Source organism: Buteo buteo, chromosome 17 (genome assembly GCF_964188355.1).
Source record: "Buteo buteo chromosome 17, bButBut1.hap1.1, whole genome shotgun sequence".
Lineage (NCBI taxonomy): Eukaryota > Metazoa > Chordata > Aves > Accipitriformes > Accipitridae > Buteo > Buteo buteo.
In genome coordinates this window covers 29,237,999-29,263,752 of record NC_134187.1, presented here as the reverse complement: position 1 = coordinate 29,263,752, position 25,754 = coordinate 29,237,999, and the positions used below count along the sequence as shown (strand labels likewise).

The window sequence follows — 25,754 nt, the reverse complement described above, 5'->3', positions numbered from 1 at the left end:
ATCCCGAGCGTGGTTCTGAAGGTTTAAATAGAAAGATATCAAAATAAAAGATAATTGTTGAGAAAGATGAATAGGGAGGAGGAAAAAAAACCATCAGCACGGAGGAACTCTTGTCTAATTTCTCACCCACGCGGAGCACAGCGATATTAGTGCCTTCAACTCTGGTTCGTAAAAGCTTTCATGGCTTTATTACCAGCTCCCTGAACAATTTGTCCTTATAATAAACCAAGGCCTCCAGATAGCATGTCTGCCCATGGGAGATCCCATCAGGACATGGTTAATCCGGGCAGAAATAGCACAGAACGTCATTGCACTCACCTGACCAAGGAAGCCCTCGTCTGAGGCAAGAAAAGGTTAAAAAACACCCCAAAACGCAAGGGGGAGAGGGGAGGGTGGGAGAGAGGAGCCACCTCTCTGCCACTGTTGCTGGGTGTCCTCGCCTTCCCCATCAGCCCTGCTCTCCACAGCCGCTGGCTTTGGCCACAGAGGCCTTTAATTATCCAAACTGCTGCCCCTCACAAAATTAAATGCCGCTGAGGATGACTCAGTGTTTAATGGACTGGCTGCTCCTCGCGCCGGGAGAGCCAAGCGGGTGCAAGCGAGAGCACAGCACAACACGGCATAAATCAGACAGAGACACTCTGCACGGGGGCGAGTGACCCAGCAGCTCGGAGCAGGGAGGCAGGCAAACTGCTGATTTTAAGCAGTTGCATTTTTACTCAGGATAGCCCTGTTGGTAACTCCCGTGAGCAGCAGCTCCGGGTGCTGTGGCTTGACCTTCCGCCCGGGCTGTCTTTGACCCTTCACATCTACTGCTACTCGGGTGATGGGGATGCGTTTGATTTAGAAATCCCATGGTATCATCAAGCTGCTCATGCTGGGTTCTCGTTTCTCAGCGTTTAGGATAGCGATTTCCTTTGGAAAGGTCTCAGAAATGGCCAGGCTTGGTTTAAATGGCAAGAGCAAATAGGAGCCAAAAGATGCAACGTGAGGCTTATCTCTGCCTCTGTTCACCTACCCGGGATGGCAACGTGCTCCGGGCCAGCCAGAGCCAGCAATGGCAAGAAGTAGCTCTGCTAATAGCCTCGTTAGTACCACCAAGATGCTGAGGCTTTGGCTTCCAGCAGATAATTAACGATGTGCTCATGAATTAGGAAGCCCTGGACCTCTACCAGGACCTATGTGAAGGCAATGGAGCTGCTCTTGGTTCAGAGCTGCAGCAAAACGATGCCTTGAGGAGCAGCCCGGAGCGATGGGGATGGCCTACGGGGACCAGCGGTACCCAGCCCCATGCAGATCCAACAGCCCCCTAATGCCGGAGCTACCCCACCAGTGAGGAAGGCACATGTAAAAAGTCCTAGTAAGGCCCCACAGTGCCTCATTTGAATACAATTTACTGTTGCTAATGATGCTGATGGTTATTTCCCCAAGCTAGGAAGCATTTGGCCCCAAAATGGGCTCCTGGAAGCAATTTCACATGAGCAATCTGTAATACCGGAGCTGATGGAAGCAATTTGCAACCCATTAGCTGAGAGAGGCTGTGAAGATATTTTACAGGTCACTCAGCCCAGGTTTGAGGGGAACTTGAATTTTTCCCCCTCTCCCCTAGAATTTCTGGCCTGGATGGGATGGGGTGACAGAAAGGGCTGCGAGGCTGGACACTGCACCAGCCTTGCAAAATCCACCAACGTGAAGGATTAGAGCAACACCAGGTTCACAGCGCAGGGCAAACAACGGCACCGTCCTCCCAATGAGCAGCTGAGCACCAAAGCACTGCCTCCGCAGCCCCAGAAGCAAGGGCTTTGTGGGACGCCACGCTGGTGGCCTTTTAATTAAATCTCTCACCTTAAATACACAATGCAATCCTAGAGATTGCAGGGCCAGTCACCCCCAGAGCCGTCACACCCCAGGAAGGGAAGCGGAGGTGCCCAGCACCTCCAGCACCCACAGTACTTAATAGACCATTATGAATTAAATTGCCTCCTGTACAGCAGCTGGGTGGCGGGTGCAGATAAAGAAGCAATTTGCAAGCCAGGGCTGCCTTGATGGAGGGAGCGATAGCAGGGCGTGACCCCCCAAAGATGCATGGAAAAGCATCTCTTACCCATCCTTGCAAACCCATCCTTGCCCTGGGGATGCTCTTCCAAGAAGCAGGATGGAAGTTTGTTTCTGTAACAGAGGTGTGTATAGTGGAGCAGGGACAAACATTGCTCGGAAGGTGAGAAAATAGCCCCGGGACTTGAGTTATCCCGTGGGCCAAGCTCCCAAGGTGTTCCCAAGACATGCCAGCACCTGCCTGTCTGCTGGAGCCTGCACTGGGAGCCTCAGCACTGCAGCACCTTCCCTTAATTACTTTTTTCATGCTAATTCGATCTGTGGGCATGCCTGAGGGGAGCCCTAGCTACTGGATCTGAGCTGGGACTGAGCACCCGTTTTGCACAGGAAGGATACAGCCAGAGCAGCTCACCTCCGTTTCACACCCCACTGCCCATCACTCTCAGGTCCCATCCCAGGCCACCCCTTGGCTACCCGACTTTAAGCCTTCGTGCCTGGTGTCTTGGCGTTATCAGTTATCACCTGGGGCTAACTGTTAGCTCCTCACCCATCCCACAGCCCTCAGCTGGTCCTGCTGCCTCTCCCAGCAGGAATTAACACAACCTTCACGTGGCTTCCCCGAAAAATAACGCGGAAATGCTCGTGCTCCCTACGCTCCACTCGACTCCAAGGATGCAGCTGCATCCTTCCTGGCTGGGGGCCAGCGGCAAGGAAGTTTCCTCCAACCACTCACCTCCTTCCCCAGCTCCTGGAGGAAAGGGTCCTGGGGTGTTTGGGGGTCCCGACAACCCTCGAGACCCCCAGGAAACATGCTTTCCAACCAGGGTGGCTCAGAGACACAGAACCTCTTCACTGGGGTTTCTTGTGCCGTGGAAGGCAAGGGCTTGCAAGTACATCCACGTGCGCATCCGCTCCGGCCTGAAACCCCATCCCTCCCTGCATGCAGCCTTGCCGCTGCCGGTGGATTTACTGTCAATAAAACCACTGCAGAGAATGACTTCTCATCTGGAAGGAAAAAAAAAAAAAGGGGAGGGGGGGGGCAAGGAAAAAACCAACCCTTTTTTAAATGTTCTTATCCCTTATCCAAGCAGCACATCCTTCTCCAGGTTTCTATCAGGAGCCCTAATGGAGCAGGCAGTTGTCATCTAGGCAAGGAGCAATGCCGACTCGCTGCAGAACGGAACGGGGAAGGGAAAGGCAGAGCTGGTGCCAACTGGAAACGCTAATGCCATCCTCCCGGTCTTGCAGCCACATTTCCAGGCACTGGCAGGGTCGTCCCTGTGCCCAGCAGCGAGCAAGGGGGGGGCATTGGCTCCCCAGGGTGTCCCTGAGCCCCATCGCTGTCCCCCCAAGCTGTCCCCGAGCAGATCCCACTGCAAAACCAAACCCCGGGTTCCTGCTGGGGCAAGGACCCAGTTTGGGAGAGGGTGCTCCAGAAAAGGACCAAACCAATTGTGTCCAAGACATGGGATTTGGGGACAGGGTACGCATGCACTGCTGTACCCCAAACCGCCCATGCTCCCGTTAGCTGCGGTTCAGGCAGGGACAATGTCCTGGGAAGGCACCTTTGGATAGGGACACAGGTTGTCAGGATGATCCCAGAGTCTGGCTGTCCCTTTCCAACATCAGAGTTATAAAGGATGTTGAAACACTCTTCCATTTGACTGCAGCCGCCTCACTGGGAGCAGTGGGCACACTCGTCTCGGGCGATGGAGGCACCCCGCTCTCCACGGCGGTCGTGGGGAGCAGACGGAGGTGAAGCAGGGTTGGAGATGCAGTGGTGCTGAGCTGAAGCTGGGCAGCGCTGTGCAACCCTCTTGCTCTGCCCCGGGGAGGAGCAGAACACCCAGCACCCAGTGCCTCCTGCCCCGGGGAAGCACCCTTGGGACAACGACACCTTTCTGATGGCTCCGTAAATGGCCAGAAGGCGAATAGCTGGGAAAGGGGCAGCACGTCCTGCGTGGGGCAGGGACAGAAGCCCAGCACCTCCGGAGGGGTCTGTCCCCGTCGTGGCGAGCATCGTGCCGGAGACCGTGCTGGCTGGCAGCAAAGAGCGGGGCTGCACCCGGCGAGCCCGGGGGAGATGCTCGAGGTACCACCGTGCCCCGCTGCCGCCCCGACCAGGCGGCTGGAAAGGGCTAGAAGGTGCCCGTCTTCGGTCCTCCCGAAAAAAAAGACCAACCCGAGCGTGTCTGAGCACCTGCCCCGGCGCTGGGGCCACCCGTGGGTGAAGCCTGCGAGGACGATGGAGACCGTGGCGAGGGGAGAGCCGGGTCAGAACTGGATGGGGGGGAGCCGGCGGGGAGGCTCCGGCGGAGCGAAGAGCCGGAGCATCACTGGAAGGCGCTGGGGGATGGGAACGGCACACGCACGCACACGCACACACACATTACCCACATGCACACGCCAGCAGCACCAACAGCCCCTGCCAGCAGCCTGCAATCGCTGGAGCGCCCCGCTCCTCCGCCTCTCCCTCCTCCTCCTCCTCCTCCTCCTCCTCCTCCTTCTTCTCCTCCTCCTTCTCCTCGCTGCCCACCGGCCTGCGGCACCCCTCCGCGGCCTCCGGCCCCACCAGCGCCCAGACAATGACTTCATGCGGATTATGCATCTGAAGAAATCACCAGCTCCCAGCTAGCCACAGGGGGAGGTATCCATGTGTTTGGCAGCGAAGCAGCCTCCCGCTCGCCTGCCTTCTCCCCCTTTTTTCTCCTCGCACCCGGCAGCTGCCTCCTCTCCGGCGATGGTCGCCTCCGGTCCCTCCGCACGGCGTTGAGCGAGGCCCCGGCGCATCCCCGCTCCCACGCTTGCACCAAGGTACCACCGAGGCTATTTTTAATTTCCACCCCCCCCTCCCTTCTTTTCCGGTTCGCCCGCCGCTGCCGGGCTCGGTGCCTCTCGCACCCTCCGTGCCTGCGCTTCTCCCGCTCCCGTCTTCCCACCCAGCGGCAAGAGGTGGAGGGAGGCTCGTCCCAGCCCCGGCACCCACGTCGCAGCAGCGGCAGCCACCGTCGCGGAGCAGAACGAGCCCAGCTCCGGCCACGGCCGCTGGCCCCGATTCCAGGTTTGCATCCTCGATTCCTTCATCGATTTGTCGATGCGCCGGTGCCATTTGGGGGAGGCGGAGGGGGACCAGGGAGAAGGGGGGGGGAGCGGGTGGGAGGGGTGGATGCTGGGGATGGGGGGGGCACAGCACCCCAGTCCTGCTATAGGATGGGGAGGGCAGAGAGGAGGTGGGAGGGGAGGAAATGCAAGAGGCTGCACCCAAAAAAAAAAAAAAAAATATATATATATATACATGTCTCTGTGTGTATATATATAGGCTTGGGGGGAAGAGCAGGGCGCAGCAAAGCATCTGCCCCATGTGAGGGCTGCCGGGTGCATCCCGGCATCCCCGTGCCGGGATGCCGCGGGCCGGGCAGCGGCAGCCCCCACGAGGTCTCCACGGCACCGAGCACCCACGGGTCTCCTTTCTCGGCAGAGTGGCCACGCCAGGGTGCCGGCACGGACCATGATGGACCTGAAGGTGGACGAGGAGGAGGTGGACAGCGGGCAGCCGGTGAGCATCCAGGCCTTCGCCAGCAGCTCCACCCTCCACGGGCTCTCGCACATCTTCTCGTACGAGCGGCTGTCGCTGAAGCGCGTGGTCTGGGCGCTGTGCTTCCTGGGCTCGCTGGCGCTGCTCGCCCTCGTCTGCACCAACCGCATCCAGTACTACTTTCTCTACCCCCACGTCACCAAGCTGGACGAGGTGGCGGCCACCAGGCTCACCTTCCCCGCCGTCACCTTCTGCAACCTCAACGAGTTCCGTTTCAGCCGGGTGACCAAGAACGACCTGTACCACGCCGGCGAGCTCCTTGCCCTGCTCAATAACAGGTGGGTGCCGGTGCTTTGAGGTGGTCCCGGGTGACGTCTCCGTGTGCCACCGCGCGTGGTCCCAGCCCCCCCACACACGCCGCGTGGGGCAGCGAGCGCTGGAGAGGTGCGCTCCGTGACCGGCGTGGAGGGCATCTCCTTAGTCTCCGTGCGGCAGCAGATCCTGAGTTAGTTCAGCCCTGCAGCTGGATGTGGCCCCTGTGCGGCAACACCGGCAGCCGAGAGCTGCCAGGTCCTGCTGCTGCTCCTGGGTACGCGGCTCCCACGCTGGGCTGCCCTGGATGGATCTGGCACACACGGCTCCCGTCCCCGGTGCGCGGCACATACGGCAAGGCCAGGGCCGCCCTGGGATGCCTGCAGGGTGGATCCAGCACGCATGGCTCCAGCATCGCGTCCTGGGTGCCTGACACATGCAGCGAGGCCGGGGATGCCAGCAGGTGAAGCCGCTGAGCATCACCCACGCACCAGGACCGGAGGTCGGTGCCATTCCTCGGGCCGTGGGACTCCGCGGCGGCAGGATCCACGGGGAAGCCCCTCGCCTGCCCTCCCCAACCCGTCCCCACGGCCGCAGCGGCTCCTTGGTGCTGCCAAGCCACTGCCCTCAGCCCGGTGCCGGCAGCAAGGTGCGCTACCTGCCCATGCCGTTTGCCAAAAGGCTTCACCGCTGCCCCGACTTGTGCCCCGGGGAGAGGTTTGCAGCCACGAGAGCGGGGGCTGAGACCCAGCACGCTCAGCCCACATCCCGGCGAGGCCATCGCCTGCAGTCGTGATGCCACCAAAGGCGCAGGGCAGGCGGCTGGGCTGACATCAACCAGCGCCGGTGCTGCGGGACCAGCTCTGGGGCAAGCGGGATGGGTTTGGTACGTGGCCGCTGCCCAGCTTCTCTTTCTCGCCCATCCTCCTGCTGTCTCTCACGTGCCTCCGGGCCACTTTGTGCTGTTGAATGCTCTGAAAATGCCACGTGCAAAGTGCCTGAGACTTTGCTGAGCCCATGCCAGGGTCAGGGTAGAAGCAGCTCGTGTGAGGCCCAAATGGCTTTTGCCAGCGGGAGCAGCTGCCGTGGTCAAGCCTGAGCTTCTGCCTGCTCTTTCCCCTAAGATACGAGATCCCAGACACCCAGACCGCCGACGAGAAGCAGCTGGAAATCCTACAGGACAAGGCGAACTTCCGAAACTTCAAGCCCAAACCTTTCAACATGCTGGAGTTTTATGACCGGGCTGGCCACGACATCCGGGAGATGCTGCTGTCCTGCTTCTTCCGCGGGGAGCAATGCACCCCTGAAGACTTCAAAGTGGTGAGTGCCCCCGCGGCCCCGGCCCAGTGCCACGTTTCCCCCATGCAAGGAGGGTGTTTGTCCGCCTGTAACCGCTCCTGCCTCCTTTCAGCTCGGAAAGGACCGGCAGCATCTTCATTAAGGGGATGCCAGGGAATGCCGCTGGGTTTTAGAGGTCCACGTGCCCCCCAGGAGCACGTGCTGCTCAGTGCTGCTGCACAGGGTGCTCCCGGGTGGGCAAAGTTTCCCGGGGCTCTGCAAAGCAGGGTGGTGCATGCGGGGCTGGAAACCTTCACGCTGGAAACTGCTGCGCGGTGAGGAGGCACCAGTGGAAAAGCAGGGAGAGCTGCGGCGATGGCCAGCAGGGACCTGAGGGACCCCCACAATCCTTTTAGGAAAGCAGGTCCTGGTGGTACGGCACGGCGTTGTGCCCCACCACAGAGGTTGCGTGTCGCACTGGTGCACGGATCCAGCGCACAATAAAGCCTTTATCCCCCCGCGGCTGCCTCTCCCCCATCCAGCTGGGAATTAAACAGTGCCGGCTATTCGGGTGCTGCCTAATAAATTCGGCAGCCAGGGTGGCTGTTCCTGAGCCGGCTCCAGCGTTGAGCGTGCAGCTCTGCGCTTTTCGGGGTCCCCATTCTCATCCCCAGCCAAGGGATGTCCCACTCGCGTCCCACGCCGAGCGAGGACGAAGCTGCCGAGCACGCCAAGGCACCGGCTGGGCGTCCACGGAGCTGCTGCCCAGGTCCCAGCACAATTCGGGTGGTTTTAATCATCTGCATTAAATTCCCTTGATGGGCTCTTTACGTAGAGCAGTTCTCTGTTGTCAACCGTCAGGCGTTTTATTTGTTAAATGGAGGCAAGTTGCAGCCCGGAGGGGGCTGGATTGTCTCAAGTGGGGCTAGCGAGTGGGGCCGGGTCCCAGCCTGCGTGTGGCCACCAGCCGGTTTCGACGCCGGGCTCTTCCCGGTGCACAGTCGTGTTTTCTGCGCCGAAGCATCCTCAGGGACCCTCAGCCCGGCTCCCTACTTTCATCTGTTGGGATCCAAACACCCTGCTTTCTGCAACCCCTCCAACCGGCAAAAGCCAAATAGACTCGCGGCTGGTTTGTTATTCCTGCCTGGATTATTCCTTGCAAGCAGGTTGGGATGATTTAATGGATTTGATTAGAAAAAGCTGGCTCTGTGCGACGTTTATGTTGCTCTTTGGATTCCCCTCGCAGCCTCGCGCAGGCAGGGCTGTGCGTGGCGGGGATGGGGATGGTGCTGCCTGCGCGCGGGGTCCCGGCAGCCGCCCTGTCTCGCTGAGCTATTTAGGAAACCTTTGCCCCCTCCCTGCCCAGGGGTCCCGAAGCTCACCGAAGCTTTTAGAGGGGTTGGTTTGACAGGTTAATTCCTGCCGCCTCGCTGCTCCCTCCTCCGAGCTCGGACCGTGTCCGCCCGGGCTGAGCCAGGCTCGGTGTTGCTCTGGGCCTGCTGGCACCGGTGAAGGCTCGTGGGTGCCAGGGACCACCACCCGGCGATGCACCAGCATCCCCCCAGTCTGCGCCGCCCTGATGGGGGTCCCACCGCCCCGTGCAGGAGCTGCGTTCACCTCTGCATTTCGGGAAGCCCCTTGCACCGTCCAGGCTAGCGGGATGCCCCGAGCGGGTGATTTTGTGGCCAGCGCTGCCCCTCTCCTCTCCCTGATATAGGGGAGATGCTGCGTCCGGAGAAGGACCTTGCCAGGGAGGATTTTTGGGCTGCCCAGACCACACAGGCTGGGGGGGGGGAGCTGTCTGCATGCAGGCAGGGATGCATGTCGGTCCTCTCCCTGCGCCTGTCCCCTTTGCAGCCATTTAACTTCAGTGCCATGGCCGGTGGGGAGAACTGGGGGGGGGGGCTGATGGGATCAGCTGGGGGGAACAAGCGGCCACCCGGGCGATGCTGGCTGCATGCTGATGCTGGCCGGCGCAGGAGGCGACGGGAAGAGCCTCGGCTCTGCCACCAGCACCGCGGCCCCGGCACGCCACGGCTGCCGCGTTATCTGTCCCCGGCAGAAGGGAGGGCTCGGGGGGAGACGCGGCGAATGCAAATGAGGGGCTGCCGTAGCTGAAATATGGGGGGGTGACAATAAGGTGGCAGGAGTTGTGTCCTGCCCACGTGCCCCCTCGCAATGCCGGACAGCGGGAGAGCATCACCGGGGGGGGGGGGGGCAGCCGCAGCAGGCCAGGGCCTTCCCCCACTGCCCGTGTGCCCCCCCCAGTGATGCACCCACCCAGGAGCATCCCACGGGGGCTGTGGGCTTGGTCTCAGCACCCTCGCCCAGTGCACAGCATCACCCTGCAGTCAGGACAGGATCCGCTGGTACACAGGACTCGTGCCGGATGCCATGGGGAAGCCCATCCTGGGATTATTCGGGCTTTTCCCACCTCCTCTTTCATCCCGTGTCATCACCAGGCCACATCAGGGGGTCCCTGGCATTGTTCACCCCCCCTCCATCTCCACCCACCCTAACCAGTGAACCGCAGGGGCTGGGTGCTCCCCAGCAGCAGCCGTGTGCAGGATGCAGGGATGCTCCAGGGACAGAGGTGGAGCTGACCAAGCTTGGACTAATCCCATACAGGGGACTGAACCCTCTAAGAAGACCCAGGGGGAAACAGTTGGCCCATCCCAGCTCTGCCCTGGCTCTTCACAGCCCCTCCAGCACCATGGAGGTGTCCGGCATCCACCAAATCTCCCCCCCTGCAGCGGTCCAGGATGGGGAGGAGGAAACAGAGGGAGGTGCAGCCGTCTCCTCTCCCCAGCCCCAAAATCCTGGCACGGCCTTAAAGCCCAGAGGGGCAAACACAAGGCTGAGGGGCATGTCCTGACCCCTCTCAGGGCATGGCCCTGAGGAACATGGGCTGAGGATGTCCCTGTCACCAAGGCTGTGCCCGGAGCCTTGCGCTCACCGGGCCACGCATGGGGTGGGCAGGGGGTGGCTGCCCAGTTCCCCTTTGCGGGGAAGGGGGGATCGCCCTCGCTGTCGCCTCCGTTTCGGGACTGTGCTCCCTGACGTGTTCATTAGCAGCAGAGATCAATGTTTCACGCTTGCTACTTCATTATTTATAAGTTCAAGCCCTCGCTCCTCTGCGGGAATGCGTGGCCCCGCCAGCTCCCAGCTTGCGTTTCCTCTCCCTCGTCGTACCGGCAAAGGGCCCTGGAGCCCTGCTCATCCCCCATGGATCTGCTCCTCGCCCAGCAAGGGAAAGGCCCAGGAGTCCTGTCTCTGGGCTCTAAACCCCATTAATTTTCTTTCCATCCCAGGAAAAAAGGAGAAACCCAGAGGATAAGCTTCCTCTCCATGCCCCAGCATGGCCTGTGGCACAGGAATTAGGGCTGCCCCATGTAAAACCAGCACTAAACCTCGGGATGGTGCCTCGTGCTCGTGAAGCCCCTTTTTTGGGGGTCGGTGCAGCCAGGGGTGATGTGAGCAGCCATGCCTGGCGCAGTGCAACGTGCATTTGCAGTTTTTCCTTCTCACACCCCGCGAGCCCGTCCCGGGGGAGAGCCACGTCCCCAAATCCTCGTCACTGTCCTGCTTCAGGGCACAGCGGCTGAGCCTGGCATGGGAGCTGGGAGCCCTGGGGCAGAGCACACGGGACATCCTTGATAAACTGCAGAAGATTAAGACCTCTGGACCATTTCCATGAGGCTCCAGGGCTGAGCTGGCACTAGGGAGAATTGAGTTTGACATGGAGATCATGCCGCTGCCTTTTGCATTGGATTCTGCATCCTCTGCCCTAGAAATACTGAGTGCACAGAGGAAGAGCAAGGGAGGGAGCAGGAAAGGTCTGGAGCAGTCCCAGCAAACCCCGACCACACTCCTCCTCTCCTCCTTCCTCCCATCTCCAGAGCAATGCAGGAGCTGCTGCGATGAAAAAGAGATCCAGCGGCATCTTGCCGTACCCCATGGCACCCTGCCGAAACTCCCCACTGCCCTTCTGAACCCCACTGCACCTTGGCGAACCCCAGTGGACACCACCAGATCCTGCTGTTCCCCTCTGCGCCCTGCTAAACCCCAATGCATGCCCCTCTGCACCCCCAAAGCCTCTCTGCACCCCGCTGAGCTCCCTGCTCACAGCCCACCTTGCTCCAGCCAGCGTGCATTGGGTGGGGGTCAGCTCCTGCCACCCCAGGAACACCGTAGCTTTTTCTTCCCCCCCAAAAAAAAACCCTCACGTCACTCAAACCTGCCCAGTTGGTGGGTGCTGGGGTGTCCTCCAGCACCCATGGGAGCTCGGAGGGAGGGGTACAATGGGGCACGCTCAGGTTGCTGGTCTTGGGGTATTCAACCAGGGGCTGCTGCTGGTCTCCCTGTTTTACCTTGACCCTCAGCCCCACGGGACCCACACCCCAGCACCCACCAGGGGACCCAGGCGTCCGGCCCACAGCACCCCACGGCCTCGCGTGGAGCTGTGGCAGTCACAAGCCCGGGAGCCCCGCGGTGAGCGGAGCTCCCCTGCGGTGCAGTGTTAGTGGATAATCATAGAGCTGGAGTGAAAAGCATCTCCAACACAGCTGGAGAGACCGGGCACGGGAATTACTGATACCCAGATATTTCCTGGAGCTTTAGACAGTTAATAAACAAACCACATGGGCCCATCTGGCTCTGGAAAAACAACTTGGGGACCACACGTGGGAGACAGGGTCAGCCACCGGCCCCAAAGTAGTGTTGTCCTCCTGGTTTGGGGAGCCGACACAGCCGGCGCTTTTACAAATTCTGTAAGACATTCAAGTAATTTATGTAAATCACTTTTTAAAGCGGTACATGGGCTCCTAAATAACTTATAAGCTTTTGAAACTGCTCGCGTGTATCTGTTATTTCCGAGGGGTGATTCACCTCCGGCATCCCGGTGATTGTCCCCGAGGCCGGGCCACGCCATCCCCAGCTGTATCATCTGGAAAATCCCGGCTGGGCTCACACTCCACATGGGCTTCTCTTTGCTGTTGAACAGCAGCATTGTTTGACCCCAGAGGTTGCATCGTTTTCCAGACAAACGAAGCAAACCCAGTGGGACACGGGCTGCCTGGTGCGAAGTAATTGGAGGTGATGGAGCAGAGGAGCAGCCACGCACAGGACCGCAGCCGCGGACGGGACCGCAGCCATTTGCTGATGGCGAGTCGGCTCTCCCAGGAACCACAGCGGGTCGGGAGCGCCCTGACTCCGTCAGCTCATCGGCAGCTCGGAGACTTTCGAGTATCATGGTATTTTGCTGAAAGCAAATCATCCAGAAAGCAGCCGTGAGCAGTTTAGCCCTCGGGCGTGGAGCAGAGACGCCGGCGAGCGCTGCTCCTCGGCTGCCTCCTTTTCCCGGCTTCATCCAAGGTTTTTCCAGACACGGCCACCTGCGGGGCGCAGACAGGAGGATTGGGGATCCCTTGGCTATTTGGGGCTTTGCTTACCCCACGCTGACGCTAACGTGGAGACAGCAGCTCTTGTTCAAAGCCGGTTGCATTTCACACTCAATCTGCAGCAGGACAGCAACGCCACGGTGCGACCCTGGCACCGTTGCATGGGAGCAGTGCCACTGAACCCGCCACGATCTCGGCTGAGCCGGCACAGAAGAGGGTCGGGAACAAGCAGACGAGGACATCGGCGCTGGGCACAGCATGGCAGGAGGCAGACGTGTGCCTGTGCCCCATGGCTGCTTCATTAGGAGCTCTGCAACAGAGTAGGTAAATCATTTAGCGTCTCAAACCTTCAAGCACCGAACAACATCACTCCCGCCCACCCTGGCAGGCGATTAGGAAAGGAGAGAGGAGGACACGCAGGATCAGGATCAGGCCCAGCCGGGGGTCATTTAGTCCCTGGACCTGCCCAGGGGCAACATCCAGCCCCAGCAGCACGCACAGCCGTACCCGGAGCCACGGTGCGCAGCAGCAGACCCCGCACAGGAGTGCTGGGCACACCCGGAGGTGTCACGCTCACCCAAAACACTTTGCACGCCCGGAGGTGTCGCGCACGCCCGGGAGCACTTTGCACACCCAGACGCACCATGCGCACCCGGAGGTGTCGTGCCAAGAGCTTGGAGCGGCGCAGATGCACCTCAGGGCATTCCCGCTCCTCTTGCGATGCCTTTGGCACATAAAGTATCATTAACGAATGAATTATTAATTATTAATAATAAGCTTTAATGGCATCTGTGGCTGCTGGAAGAGCTGAGGAGGCTTTCGAGTGCTATCCGGCTGCAACGGAGGCAAGGATGTCGTGGCTGCAGATGGGGGACCTTGGGCACGCGTGCCCCACGGACGCTGGACCCCAAGGAAGCCGCAGGCTGGAAACGCAGCCCTGGACCACCACCAGCATATCGTATTTTTCCAAACTGTTCCCCCTTAATCTCCCTTTGGTCTTTATCCAAGACCCAGGCTGAGTGGCAGCGAGGTACGTGGCACCTTTGCCAACTGGGTATTTCAAAGAATCTGCCCAGGAAACCTCCTAGTGCCATTTTCCCCTCTCTCCCCCCGCTATCAAGTGGGGAGAAGCCGGGGAGGAGCGGGGCAGGTCCCCCGAGCATGCAGGGCCACGCAGGAGGCAGAGATCTCCACGGGGAGATCTGGGAAATTAACTGTCTCGTGGCCTTTTGCCTCAGTTTTAATTTATCTAGGTTTTTATAGACTCCTTTGTTTTATCGCCTGCAGAGAGTTTGGCCGGAGCCAGGGTTCTCTAAGCAGCAGGCATCTCTGCAATTCCTGCAACAACCATGACTCAAGAAGCTCCTAACCATCTCAGGCTCTTATTTATTTATACAGGCCTTGACACTTGGATATTATAACCTTTTATTTATTTTTCTGGATTATTTTTTTTTTCCTCTGTATGGAGGATTTGGTGCATTTGTATCCAGGCTTTTACAGTAAGGACAGAGATGGAGCATGGGACGGCGCTGGGGCAGGGTCCTTCCCATTCACCCTCCACTTTAGCAGGGATTTTAAGCCCCCTGCTCCTTGCTCTCCCAGCAGCCTCATGGCCCAGTAAAGCAACAGGAAGACCCATCCAGAGCAGCCGCATACCAGGGCTGCGTAACCACCCTGCTTGGATTAGATTAGATTTGAAAACCGTGATGCGTGCAGAGCCAGAGCGAGCGAACACAGCAAGAAAACCAGATAGGAATACAATTTTTTTTTTTTCCCCCCCACCAATAAAACCGTCGGCTTGAATCTGCTCGCACGAACTGTCTAAGCAATTGTGAAGGTTGTCGGAAAAAATTGCAACCTGCTTATGGGTAATTTGTGATCAGGAGGAAACACGGAAAAGCTTTGGAATAAGTGTCCACACAGAATAATCCCAGCCGCCTGGGAATTAGCAGCACCTACCTCAGCATCCTCCTCCGCATCCCGGCAGGGCAGGAGCCGGCACAGTCGCGGTGACCCCTCCACGGCACAAAGGGAAGCCACCAACGGGTAAATCACCCGGAAAGCTCTCAGCATTACAAACTCTTTCAATTATAGGAGCGTAAAGAGATCCCCGGCAAGAAGGATAAGGTGGCCGTGGGAGCCGTCGCAGAGGATGCACGGCAAAGGGCCCAGCCGCAGATACATGCTCGACCGCCCGTGGAGCTGCAGGGGGTCCCGGCCGAGCCCCCCCAAAGACCCCGAGCCAGCGGGGCTGCGGGTGGCCTCTGCGCCCGGGGCAGCAGCACCAGCACCCGGCTGGGCTGACTGGGAAGTGCTCGGCAGCACTGGCCCAGGGAAGCTTTGAAAGATTAATGGAGTTTAAATGGAAGCATTTGGAGAGGAGATAAGGCTCATCTGATAGGAAATCATATGGAACAACGGGAGCCAGGGAGGCCCCGGGTCCGTAATGAAGTCCACTTAGCGCATTACTCACCAAAATGTGCTTTTTATTAAAGTCCTGTGCTGCAGATGCTGGGTCTGCAGCCGATGACCTGGGGCAGGATGGCACAGGGACCTGGGGGACCTGACCCCTGCCACCAAAAGCAGCCGGGACCGAGTGCCCCAGCCCTGCACAGTCTCAAAAAGGGACTTTTGGTTTTCTGTCCCCCGTGCGAGCCAGGGACGGGGCTCCCGCATCACCCAGTGCCGCGGCATCACCAGTGCCCACGGCCGGGGCTGGGCTGCCTGGGCCCGCGGGGACGGGGTGGAGAGGGGGCGGAGGTGGGGAATAATACAGAGGAAAAACTCCTTTTTAATCATCAATTTTTCTGCATTAGAATGTGACATACTAATCCACTGTGAAGCATCTAATCTGGGGGATAAAGGGCCGGATAACACAAGCTGCGCCCGGCTTGGCTGGCGGAGCGAGCGGAGGCAAGGTGGCAGCATCTGATAAGGGGCGGCAGGATTAGTCCCGGCAGAGATCCCGGCTGCCCGGGCAATCCCACCTTGCTCGGCTGCTCCGAGTCTGCCTCTTGCCAGGGTCGGGGAGGGGATCCGCAGCCCCAGAGCTGTCCCAAAGTGGCTCACCCTGCCCAGAGCGGCGATGGAGGCACTGCGGGTGCCACCACCAACATCTTGGCAGCTCTGGGAGCTGCAAAGCACATTCATGGGCCAAGGCACATTGCAAACCTGATTTTTTATTTTTTTCCCTCCCCCTCCGATGCAGTGCAGCTGGCTGTGTCACGGGAGCAGGACAGCCCAGCTGCAGGGTGCCCATCTGCCTCATCAAATATCCATCCCCCAAATCCTGCTCCTGGCTGCTGTGGGGTTGCACCCCACCTCATCCCTTCCCACCAGTCAAGCTCCAACCTCCAGGCACCCCAAGGGATGAGGCAGGCAGCTCGGCCCCAGCTCAGCCAGTCCTTGGCAGGGACAAGCAGTGCCCCGTTACAAAACCGAGCGGGTCCAGCTCCCGGGGCGCTTTCTGCGACAGCCTCCCCGGGGCTGGGCTGCCGCTTGCAGGCCTGGGATAACAGAGCTTGCAATGTTGTTTTCTCCTCGCCTCCTCGGGGATTGGTTTATCTCTATGAATAACTCCATCCCAGCTTTGATCTCCTCTGCCATTAAAGCGTGACAGGCTGTGAAATGTGCTGTTGCTGCCGTCAAATCCCCCTCCCGCTTCTCCCCCGCCGCCTCCGTGCTCCCCCGCTCCAGGGAACCTCCTTTCCCAGGCCCGTGACGAGCTGCAAAGCAGCGAGCGGGGCCGAACCACCCCGGGACAGTGGCCAAACACTATGCCAGAGCCAGGAAAAAAACCAGGCTCCTTCCACCATCCCGCGTCCCTTGCTGCGGCAGGGAGGAGGGCATCGAGCATCCCTGGTCCCCAGCGGTGGGTCGGGGTGTCGTGGCATCATCCCAGCACGCGCCGCCACAGGGGCTGATGTCACGGCTAATTATAGCATCCCCCATCCCTCTCCCCCGCCAAAGCTTTACCTGAGAGAGGGTAAAAATAACTCCTGGTGAGGGAGGAGTTGGAACAAGCCCAAGGACTCCTCTAGCATCTCCAAACTTGCACAAAGCGGGACGGCACCCCTCTGCCTACAGCATGGGGACGCGGCCACAGTTTGTCCCCAGTCGTGGAGTCAGGACACGCTCCCCTGGGTGCTTGTGCCACTGTCCTCCTGGCTGCGACCGTCCCCGGTCACCTTCATCCCAGCTCACATGTCGGCTCTGGGACAGGCGGTGGTAACCGGAGCCAGGGCAGCGCTCATCCTCGGTGTCCCACACAGCTGCTGGGAACTGGCCCTGGCACTCTCCGCAGGCTGTTTAAGCCGAGTGAGGCAGGTTAATGGCCCCAGCTGATGATGGAGTGTTTTCATTACAGCATCTCCCTCTCCCTGCTGCAACTGCTCCCAAGAAGACACATTAAACCTCCCCATGCCATGGGATCAGATCAGCCCCTCACTCACGCTGTCAGGGACTGTCCCCACAGGCAGCACCGCTCACCTGTCAGTGCCCTGCCAGGGCTAAACAAACCCCTCCAGGCTTCTCTTCCATTTTCCTCCTTCTCCTCTCCCTCCCCCTCCTACAGACATTGCACAGAAACTCCCTGTCCCAGAGCTGGGGAATACCAGAAATCCCACCCCGAGCTCAGATCTGCTCAGCTCCAGTGCCGGTCTTTGTGTGATGAGCCCAAGCTCATTCCCACAGGGCTGAGGCAGCCCAGTGCCCCCAAACCCCCTCCAGCTGAAGCCCCGATGCTTTTCTAGCCCAGCCCTGCCCACGGTGCAGCTGCAACTCGTCTCCATCAAAGGCAAAGGGCTGGGATGTGACCTGGTCCCCATGGCATGGTGGCTCCCAGCCACCCAATCCGTCTCCCTGGTCCCATTTCCCAGGATGAGTTTCCAGCTCAGACTCCCTGGGTTGCTCCCAAAAGGTGCAACCTTGCTCTCGGCTTTATGAAATTTCATCCCGTGGCTCTGGCGCTCGGCCCCAAGGTCACCCACCCTTTCTCCCAGCTTTGTGGCAACTGCCAGCGTCCTTCTTACACAAGGGCCCCTATTGGGAATATTGGGCTTGGGGAGCCCCAGGACACCCCTTCGAGGGACAACCCGCTGTCACATCGTCGGTCATCATCTTGGCTGAACCTGCCCTGGCAGGGATCCCCAGTGCACGCCCTGCCCATTCCACCAGCGTCGCTTGCTCGGGAAGAGCAGATAAACTTGCACTGGTATCAGATGGGATTTGTACAAGTTACCTGGTTGCATTTGTTTGCCCGGTTTGGTGGTGCCCGCGTCCATGAGCCAGGATGGGCTCAGGGACCGGTGGCCCTTCAGTGCATGAGGAGAAGGAGGCACAGCAGCCGAGCTGGCGTGCTGGGGCGTGCTCATCGCACCCGGGCATCAGTCAAAAGCTCCTGTCCAGCTCTTGCGCATCAAAGTGCTGCGTATTTAGATACTCCCCTTCCCCTTGGGCCAGCAATGGCGGCTGTGGTGCTGGGATGGGGCTGGAGATTGCTTTGTGGTCGCATCGGATGCTTTTATGAAGTGCTGAGTGCAGGAAAAAAACAAACCGCAGGAAGGGGCTGTGCTGCTGCAGGGCTGCAGGGCTGCAGGGAGGAGACGCCTTTGCTCCGGGCAGCCAGCCTGGCCGCTGGCTCCATCCCACCATCCTGCATCAGGGCTGCATCCCCGGGACCCCCAGCCCCAGCCGGCTCAGCGGCACGAAGCCTGGACACCAGGGGAAGCGGTAGCTCCCTGTGCCCCACAGGGATCCGAAGCACGAGGTGACACACCACGCACTGGCTGGGCTCTGCAGAAGGAGTCATCACCTGAAGTATGGCAGCGCCCAAGTCCTGCCCAATCCAGCCCTGGCTTGGAAGAGGATGGATCCCGCACTGCTCAGGACATCACCTTCGCTGGATGCTCCCGTGCACATGCCACTGCCCCGCGGCACAGGACGGGTGCTGCCTGGGCAGGATGAGCACCGCGAGAGCTTGGGGACACCACAGCATCCTTCCGCCCTCGCTGGCACCGTCGGGGTGGGCGCTGCAGTAGGACAGTGTCACGGGCATTTTGGGAAAACCTCTGTCTCCAGCTGCCCTGATGAAGAGCCCGGAGAGCCCGGCATATGGTGGCTCTGGAAACAGCCTGGTAACCGGCGGGGAGGCCCTGGCTGGAGCAGCTGCTCGGGCTGCCAGGACCGTGCTGCCCCGCGGTGAGGATGGAGGATGCGGTGTGGGTACGCAGCACGCCGGGTGTCTGTGCGCGCACCCGTGCGCACCCGCGTCGGCCAGACCTGGCAGCCCCTCCGGACCCCCGGGGCAGCACCGGGAGCTCCCAGTGCGTCAGTGCTTCTGGAGCTGGCGATGTCTGCTCCGTCCTGCCAGCCGCAGCCAGCTGGTCCCAGGGGACCTGGGGAGCCCGCAGAACCGCCCCTCGCTCCTCCTCTCCTCCTCCCTGCTCCTGATATACCCTCCTCTCTCCGTCCCCTCCGAGCATCCCTCTGCTCCTCTCCCTCAGTCCCGCTCGCCTCTCGCTCCTTTTCCCTTCTCCATTTCTCTTCTCTGAACTTGCCCCTTCCTCCTTCCCTGCTCTCCCCCAGCCCCTCTCACCCACACCCCGAGGAACCGACCCACCGTTGAGGACCCCCAGGCTCTGGCAGGGCAGGGGCCAGGAGCCCCACGCCGGAGCTGGGACCCCCACGCTGCAGCTGGGACCCCCACGCTGGACAATGCCTCTCCAGATATTCTGCACCATCTCCTTCTCCAGCGAGGAAGCACCGAGAGATGCTGCAGCCGCCGGGAAGGGAGAGGATGGAGCAGACGAGTTCCTGTATGGGCAGGAGGAGGATGAAGAGGAGGAGGAGGACGCAGGGGCAGCCACGGACTTTGTGGCCTTTGCCAGCAGCTGCACGCTGCACGGGCTGAGCCACATCTTCGTGGAGGGCAGCCTGGGCGCTCGGCAGGCGCTCTGGGCGCTGGCCTTCCTCCTCTCCCTCTCCGTCTTCCTCTACCAGGTGGCCGACCGCATCGTCTATTACCTGGAGTACCACCACGTCACGCTGCTCAGCGAGGAGGACAGCCCCAAGATGACCTTTCCTGCCGTCACCTTCTGCAACATCAACCGTGTGCGGGTCTCGCAGCTCAGCCACGAGGACCTGCTCTACCTGGCCCCCCTGGTCGACTACGAGCCCGGGATGGAGCTGGGCTTCGCCCCGGCCCAGCCCAGCCCCGGGGATGAGGACGAGCCCCTAAATTTGTACGGTTTTTTTAACCGTACTTGTCACCAGCTGGAGGACATGCTGCTGAGCTGCAGCTACCGGGGCGAGCAGTGCGGCCCCGGCGACTTCGCGGCGGTGAGTAGCCCCAAGACGGCCAGGCACGGGCAGCAGCTCCGGCCGGCATCGTGTCGGATCAGGCACGGAGGGTATCACTCAGGGACAGGCTGATATTTCAGCCCCGTCTGCCGGCACTTGGGCGTTTTGCTGGAGTTGGGGACGGCGCCGGTTGCGGAGACCTGCTGGCGGGATACGGAGAGCAGCCCCAGGGCTGTGTTTGCGGAGGAGGTGCCTGGTACCTCCGTCCTGGCATCACCGCTGCCTGCGGGGCACCATGCGGGCACTGACCTCGTGTTCCCCTTGCCCGGTCTGGCAGCAGCTTAGTGGCGTGGAGGCATGCCAGCTGCCAGAGGCGTTAGCTGGAAGAGCCGAGGAGGGACCGGGGTGGGGGGGTGGTTCAGGATCCCATCCAGCCCCGTCCTCTGCAGGGATGGAGGAGGGCTTGGAAGAGGCGCTGGTGCAGGCGTAGGGCCAAGTGCCACCGTCTCAGGGAGCTGGGGCTGCCGTGGGGTCTGTGGGGTTGGCGTGCTGTAAATCTGCAAAGCGGCTCCTCCGAGTCCATGCCTTCCCTGTGCCTTGGTGGAGACTGTCTCCTCCTCTACCGAGGCAAAGACAGGCACTTCCAACAGTGAGAGGCACCCCGTAAGGCAGGAGCCTGGGTCGGATCGTACCCCCAGGCTGGGGACAGCTGTGTTTTGGGGCTGGTGATGCCCTCCCGGCTCCATGCTGTGGTGCCAGCAGCAGTTTGGTGCTGGCAGAAGGGTCCCAGCCTCAGCCCCATGTCCTCTCCTGCAGGTCTTCACCCGCTATGGGAAGTGCTACACCTTCAACGCGGGGCAGGACGGGAAGCCCCGGCTCATCACCATGAAGGGGGGCACCGGCAACGGCCTGGAGATCATGCTGGACATTCAGCAGGACGAGTACCTGCCAGTGTGGGGGGAAACAGGTAAACCACTGCCCCAGTGGCTCTGTTCCGGGGTGCTTCCCAGCCCCTTTCCAGCTCCCCACCCCACGGGTCCACATCCTTCAGGCTCCCTCTTCTTCCCTCCTTCCATTTCTCATCACTTTGGGTCCTTTTCTTTCCTTTTTTCTCCTTGTCTATGCTCTTCGCCATGGCAACTCTCCATCGGTTTAGACAAGCAGCCATCACTTGTTTATAAATAGAGGCAAACACTTTCCCTGCTGCTCTCCCTGGGTGCTGGAGCAGGAGGGTCAGAGGCAGAGGGGACAATGACATGGTGTAGCAAACAGATGGACAGATGGATGGACACGTGAACGAATGGATTTGCCCAGGGGAAGGGTGGGAGACAGGAGAAGTTTTGGTCCCTCTTGCAGCAGGGCTCGGTGCAGCCCTGCAGAGCGAGGTACAGCACGATGCTCACCCCGCTTCTCTCTGCCACAGATGAGACCTCGTTCGAAGCCGGGATCAAGGTGCAGATCCACAGCCAGGACGAGCCCCCGCTGATCGACCAGCTGGGCTTCGGGGTGGCTCCCGGCTTCCAGACCTTCGTGTCCTGCCAGGAGCAGCGGGTAGGGACTGGGGGGGTCTGGGATGCTCCTTTCCACCCTGTGCTGTGGGCTAGACCTGGTGTGGGATGCTGAGCCTCCTCCCTGTGCCCCCATCCCCTGCCCCTATGTTGGATGAGGAGGGGGACCCGGCCCTGGGCACCGATGCAGCCAGGGTGTTTGTCCCCCCGCCATGCCGGGGGGCCGATGGGCTTCTCTCCTCACTCCTGGCTTCTGCCCCCTCCCAGCTCATCTACCTGCCACCTCCCTGGGGTGACTGCAAGGCCGTGGCGGGCGACTCGGAGTTTTACGACACCTATAGCATCACCGCTTGCCGCATCGACTGCGAGACCCGTTACCTGGTGGAGAACTGCAACTGCCGCATGGTGCACATGCCAGGTGAGCCCCGTGTATGCCAGGGTCCGGCTCCCGCCCGGCTGAGCCCACCGACGCGATCCCACTGGGAAAACCTGCTTTCTCTCTCCTCCAGGCGATGCCCCTTACTGCACCCCGGAGCAGTACAAGGAGTGCGCGGATCCGGCCTTAGGTGAGGCTGCCCAGCCCTGTGGGACCGAGCTGCGTGTGTTGGATTTCTCCATCTCTCCATCTCCCTCTCTCCCTGCCCAGATTTCCTGGTGGAGAAGGACAACGAGTACTGCGTCTGCGAGATGCCCTGCAACGTGACCCGCTACGGCAAAGAGCTCTCCATGGTGAAGATCCCCAGCAAGGCCTCCGCCAAGTACCTGGCCAAGAAGTACAACAAGTCGGAGCAGTACATCGGGTAATGTGCGGCGGCCACGGCGATGGGGCGGCATCTTGTCCCTCCCTTCCAAATCTCAGCCTGACGTCACTTATGTCCTGCGCAGGGAGAACATCCTGGTGCTGGATATCTTCTTTGAAGCCCTGAACTATGAGACGATCGAGCAGAAGAAGGCGTACGAGGTGGCTGGCTTGCTGGGTGAGTGTTGGCGGCTGTGCCGGGGGCCCTGCGGCAGCACCCAGCCAGCATCCTCCAACAAGGTGGTCTCACGTTTGCCCCGTGCACCGTGGCCCTGTTCCCGAGGCGCTGGGATGTGCCGACAGCATGGATGCAGAGCGGGGCACCTTGCTACCATGGCCAGGCACAGCAGTGATGAGTTCTGCCCTTTCTCTGCTCCCTCTGCCACCGGACGCCAGGCTCGCAGCACCCTGATGACTTCCCTCTCCTCTGCAGGTGACATCGGAGGGCAGATGGGGCTGTTCATTGGGGCCAGTATCCTCACAGTACTGGAGCTGTTCGACTACGCCTACGAGGTGAGTGTCTCTGCCGTCCCACGGCTGCCAGGAGGTCCAGGTTATCCTGGAGCACCAAAACGCTCACGTGGAACATGGGGAAAAGCCACCCACGAGCCCCCACGGTACTGAAATCTGGCTTTCGCAGGTGATAAAGCACCGGCTGTGCCGGCGGGGCAAGTGCCGCAAGAACCATAAGAGGAACAACACGGACAAGGGCGTCGCGCTCAGCATGGACGACGTGAAACGCCATGTAAGTGCCGGGCATGCCGTGGGAGCTGCTGGTTCCCTCTTGCAGCTCAGAGGCTGCCCCAGATGTGTCGTGGAGGGGGGGGGTGTCACGGTTTTGGGGAGCGCTTGGGAAAGGAGCGGAGGCACCAGGCAGAGATGCTGTGGGGAGACGGGGCTCGCTCTCCGCAGGGGTCTGGGTGAAACCAGTGTCCCCAGTGTCCTGTCCATCCTCTGCCCCACAGAATCCCTGTGAAAGCATACGGGGCCACCCGGCAGGCATGACGTACGCAGCCAACATCCTACCTCATCACCCGGCCCGGGGCACCTTTGAGGACTTCACCTGCTAACCGACATCTGGATGTACAACCTGAGCTACCAAAGCCCTCCGGAGAGCTGCCCTTCTCCCTGCGAGCGCCAGCGGAGAGACACATCTAGGGGACCTTGCTCCTCACCGCGGTGGGACACAGACAAGAGCGACGGCCTCGGATTTCGGGGCAGGCGGTCGGGTCGGGTCACGCTCGAACCCGGCGCGCAGCCCCCGCGGCAGCTGCTCCGCGCCTGCCCCACTAGTTCAGAGACTTGAGGACGCTCCAGCCCGGCCATCCTCGCGGTGCGGGGAGCGACACGCACAGCGGGCTGGGGCACGGGCCTGCCCCGTCTCCTCCCCTCGGCTCCCCTCGGCCTTTTTAACTAGAAACCCAGAAGCCAAGAAGAAGCAGCCGTTTGGCCGCAGAGTCTCCATCCACAGCCCTGTCCGTCTGTCCGTCCATCGTCTCCATGCCCATCCTGCTCCAACGCCTTGGCCGGCGCTTGCTGGGACCCCCGTGCCCGGCAGGAGGGATCATCGAGGAGCCCCACGGCATATGGCCGGCGGGCACGGCGGCGGGTTCGGCAGTCCCAGGAGAGCCTCGCTGTCCCCTGGGACCGTGGTGGCCCGCAGCCCACCCTCGCCTGACCGCTCCTGGCCACTCCATGCACATGAAGACGGGGCACCTCCACCTCTCCAAAACGTCTTCCTCAGCACCCTGCCCCAGGGACGGCGGTGCCCGGCCACCGAGCTCGCTGGCCGGCCGCGAGCACCAGAGGGGATTCGGCCGGGGGGTGCCTCCTCAGCACTGAAGACCCCGCCGCCCGGGCACTCTCCCTCGGCCGCGTCGGGTCGGGCGACAGCGTGGTCTCCTTGCCCGTCTCTCCTGGGCTCCCCGCAGCCTGGCCAGCACCGCCCTGCCCTGCATTCCCTCCCGTCCCCAAGGAACCTGGGGCTACCCCGTGCGGCCCCCGAAAACAGCCATCCTCGGGGAGAAAGACGGAAGGAAAACTCCTGGCCCCCCCCATTTCGGCCGCAGCCACCGGCCCGGCTCGGCCAGGGGCATCACGAGGGGCAGCCCCTCGGCATCGCTTTGGCCAGGCAGCCATAGGAGCCCCAACACCAAAAGGGTTCATAAATTGAGGGATACCCCATGGCACAGGGTGCTCGGGGTCCACGGGACCGCAGGCTCCCACCCCGCTGAACCCCCCCACCCCACCCCGGGACAGCAGCCGCCCCCGGGCACCGCGAGCCCTGGGCATCTTCGGGGCATCTGCTGGCTCGCTGCCCCCCGACCGCTGCTGCTCCTCGCGTCCCTGCCTTCTTGCCGGCATGCAGAGACCTGCCCTGGCAGCCGGGGTCCGGCCGTCCAGCCGAGTCTCTGCTCCCCGGGGCCCGCAAGCGCGCCGCCATTTCGCTCTGGGGTCGGTGGAAATTGGCCTCCCCCAGCCCCTGCCAGCCCCCAGGCCCCACACATCAAGCAAGAGCCCTCCCAGGGCTGAAGTGCTACTTATCTTTAAGAGCTTTTGCAATAAGTCTTTTTAGTAATTATTATTTCTAAACCGCAGATTTGTTTTTATTATTGTCATTATTATTATTTGCTTCCTGACCAAAATTAGGAACTGGGGGTCAGTCCTTTGTATCCAGCGATCGCCCAAAGATGACGGGTCGGCCACATCCATAAATTTTCTTATGGATTTTTCCTAATGTTTCATTGCATTTCATTTATTTATTTTCTTTCCTTCTCTTTCCCATTAAAGCTTTTAAAGATGGGGCTGGGATTTGACCTTGACGCTCACCTGTTGAAGCATATACTTTTTTGTTTGTTTCTATTATGTCATCTGCATTTTATATTTCTTATATATAATATATATGACTATATATATATGTGTACATATATATATATATCTCTATATATGCATCATATCAGTGTAGATACCCATCTAGTAGCATTTAGGCCTTGTTCTTGTGCCATTTTTTTTTTTCTGTTACTGATCTCTGAATGCCTTCAAGTGTATAAAGTGTTGAATTCTCTCTGGTATCTGTACTATGTACACACATTTTCATAGGAAGCACAATGACAGATGCATTGTACATCAATACCTGCTACTCTTAACGATGATATAAAGAATGATATAACTCATGAACACCGAGCCTTTCTCTCTTGCTGAGCTGCTGGAAATGCTCCCCAAGGAGGCAGGTGGGGATGGCATCATCCCAGCATGTTCTTGAAGGCATCACCGAAATCCTGGAGCCAAGACCAAAAGGAGCGGGGTGGGGAGGATAAAGCTTTGGCCCAGACTTCCAGTACCGCCTTTAAATGCGCACAGGAACACCAGCAACATCAGAGCTAACGTTGAACAGAGTCATTAAAGCGTCCCTTTGCTAAGTACTGTGTTAATGTGGCGGTGGCTCTGGGTACCTAAGCGAGCTCCAGTATTGCTGCCTGGTCCTGCACTGCCATGTGAACATGCCCTGAGGGACACTTTAGGACTGGAGGATGGGAACTGACTTTTGCTCTCAAGCAGGGGGAGGAGAA

General features: G+C 60.2%; 1 protein-coding gene across 2 annotated transcripts; it reads left to right on the top strand.

The window, feature by feature from the left end:
* Window positions 1-4,567: 4,567 nt before the first annotated feature.
* On the top strand, window positions 4,568-25,342 carry ASIC1 (acid sensing ion channel subunit 1). Of its 2 annotated transcripts, XM_075049920.1 has the most exons (13): window positions 4,568-4,869; window positions 4,999-5,116; window positions 5,534-5,928; window positions 7,027-7,222; window positions 20,695-20,845; window positions 21,302-21,429; window positions 21,654-21,804; window positions 21,896-21,952; window positions 22,033-22,186; window positions 22,272-22,363; window positions 22,619-22,698; window positions 22,826-22,930; window positions 23,151-25,342. In XM_075049920.1, exons 3-13 carry the CDS (start codon window positions 5,564-5,566, stop codon window positions 23,253-23,255), a joined length of 1,584 nt encoding a protein of 527 aa, XP_074906021.1. In that variant the 5' UTR covers window positions 4,568-4,869; window positions 4,999-5,116; window positions 5,534-5,563; the 3' UTR covers window positions 23,256-25,342. The 2 variants fall into 2 exon arrangements, with proteins under 2 accessions (XP_074906021.1, XP_074906019.1); XM_075049918.1 differs by lacking the exons at window positions 4,568-4,869; window positions 4,999-5,116; window positions 5,534-5,928; window positions 7,027-7,222 and adding an exon at window positions 19,294-19,917.
* The last annotated feature ends 412 nt before the right edge of the window (window positions 25,343-25,754 follow it).

Bases quoted from the DNA above. Each gene is read 5' to 3' on its own strand.
- ASIC1 (XM_075049918.1), top strand. From the start codon at position 19,294: ATGCCTCTCCAGATATTCTGCACCATCTCCTTCTCCAGCGAGGAAGCA. The intron at 20,846-21,301 runs GTAAACCACTGC...TCTCTGCCACAG, and splicing joins GCCAGTGTGGGGGGAAACAG to ATGAGACCTCGTTCGAAGCC. The intron at 22,187-22,271 runs GTAATGTGCGGC...TGTCCTGCGCAG, and splicing joins AAGTCGGAGCAGTACATCGG to GGAGAACATCCTGGTGCTGG.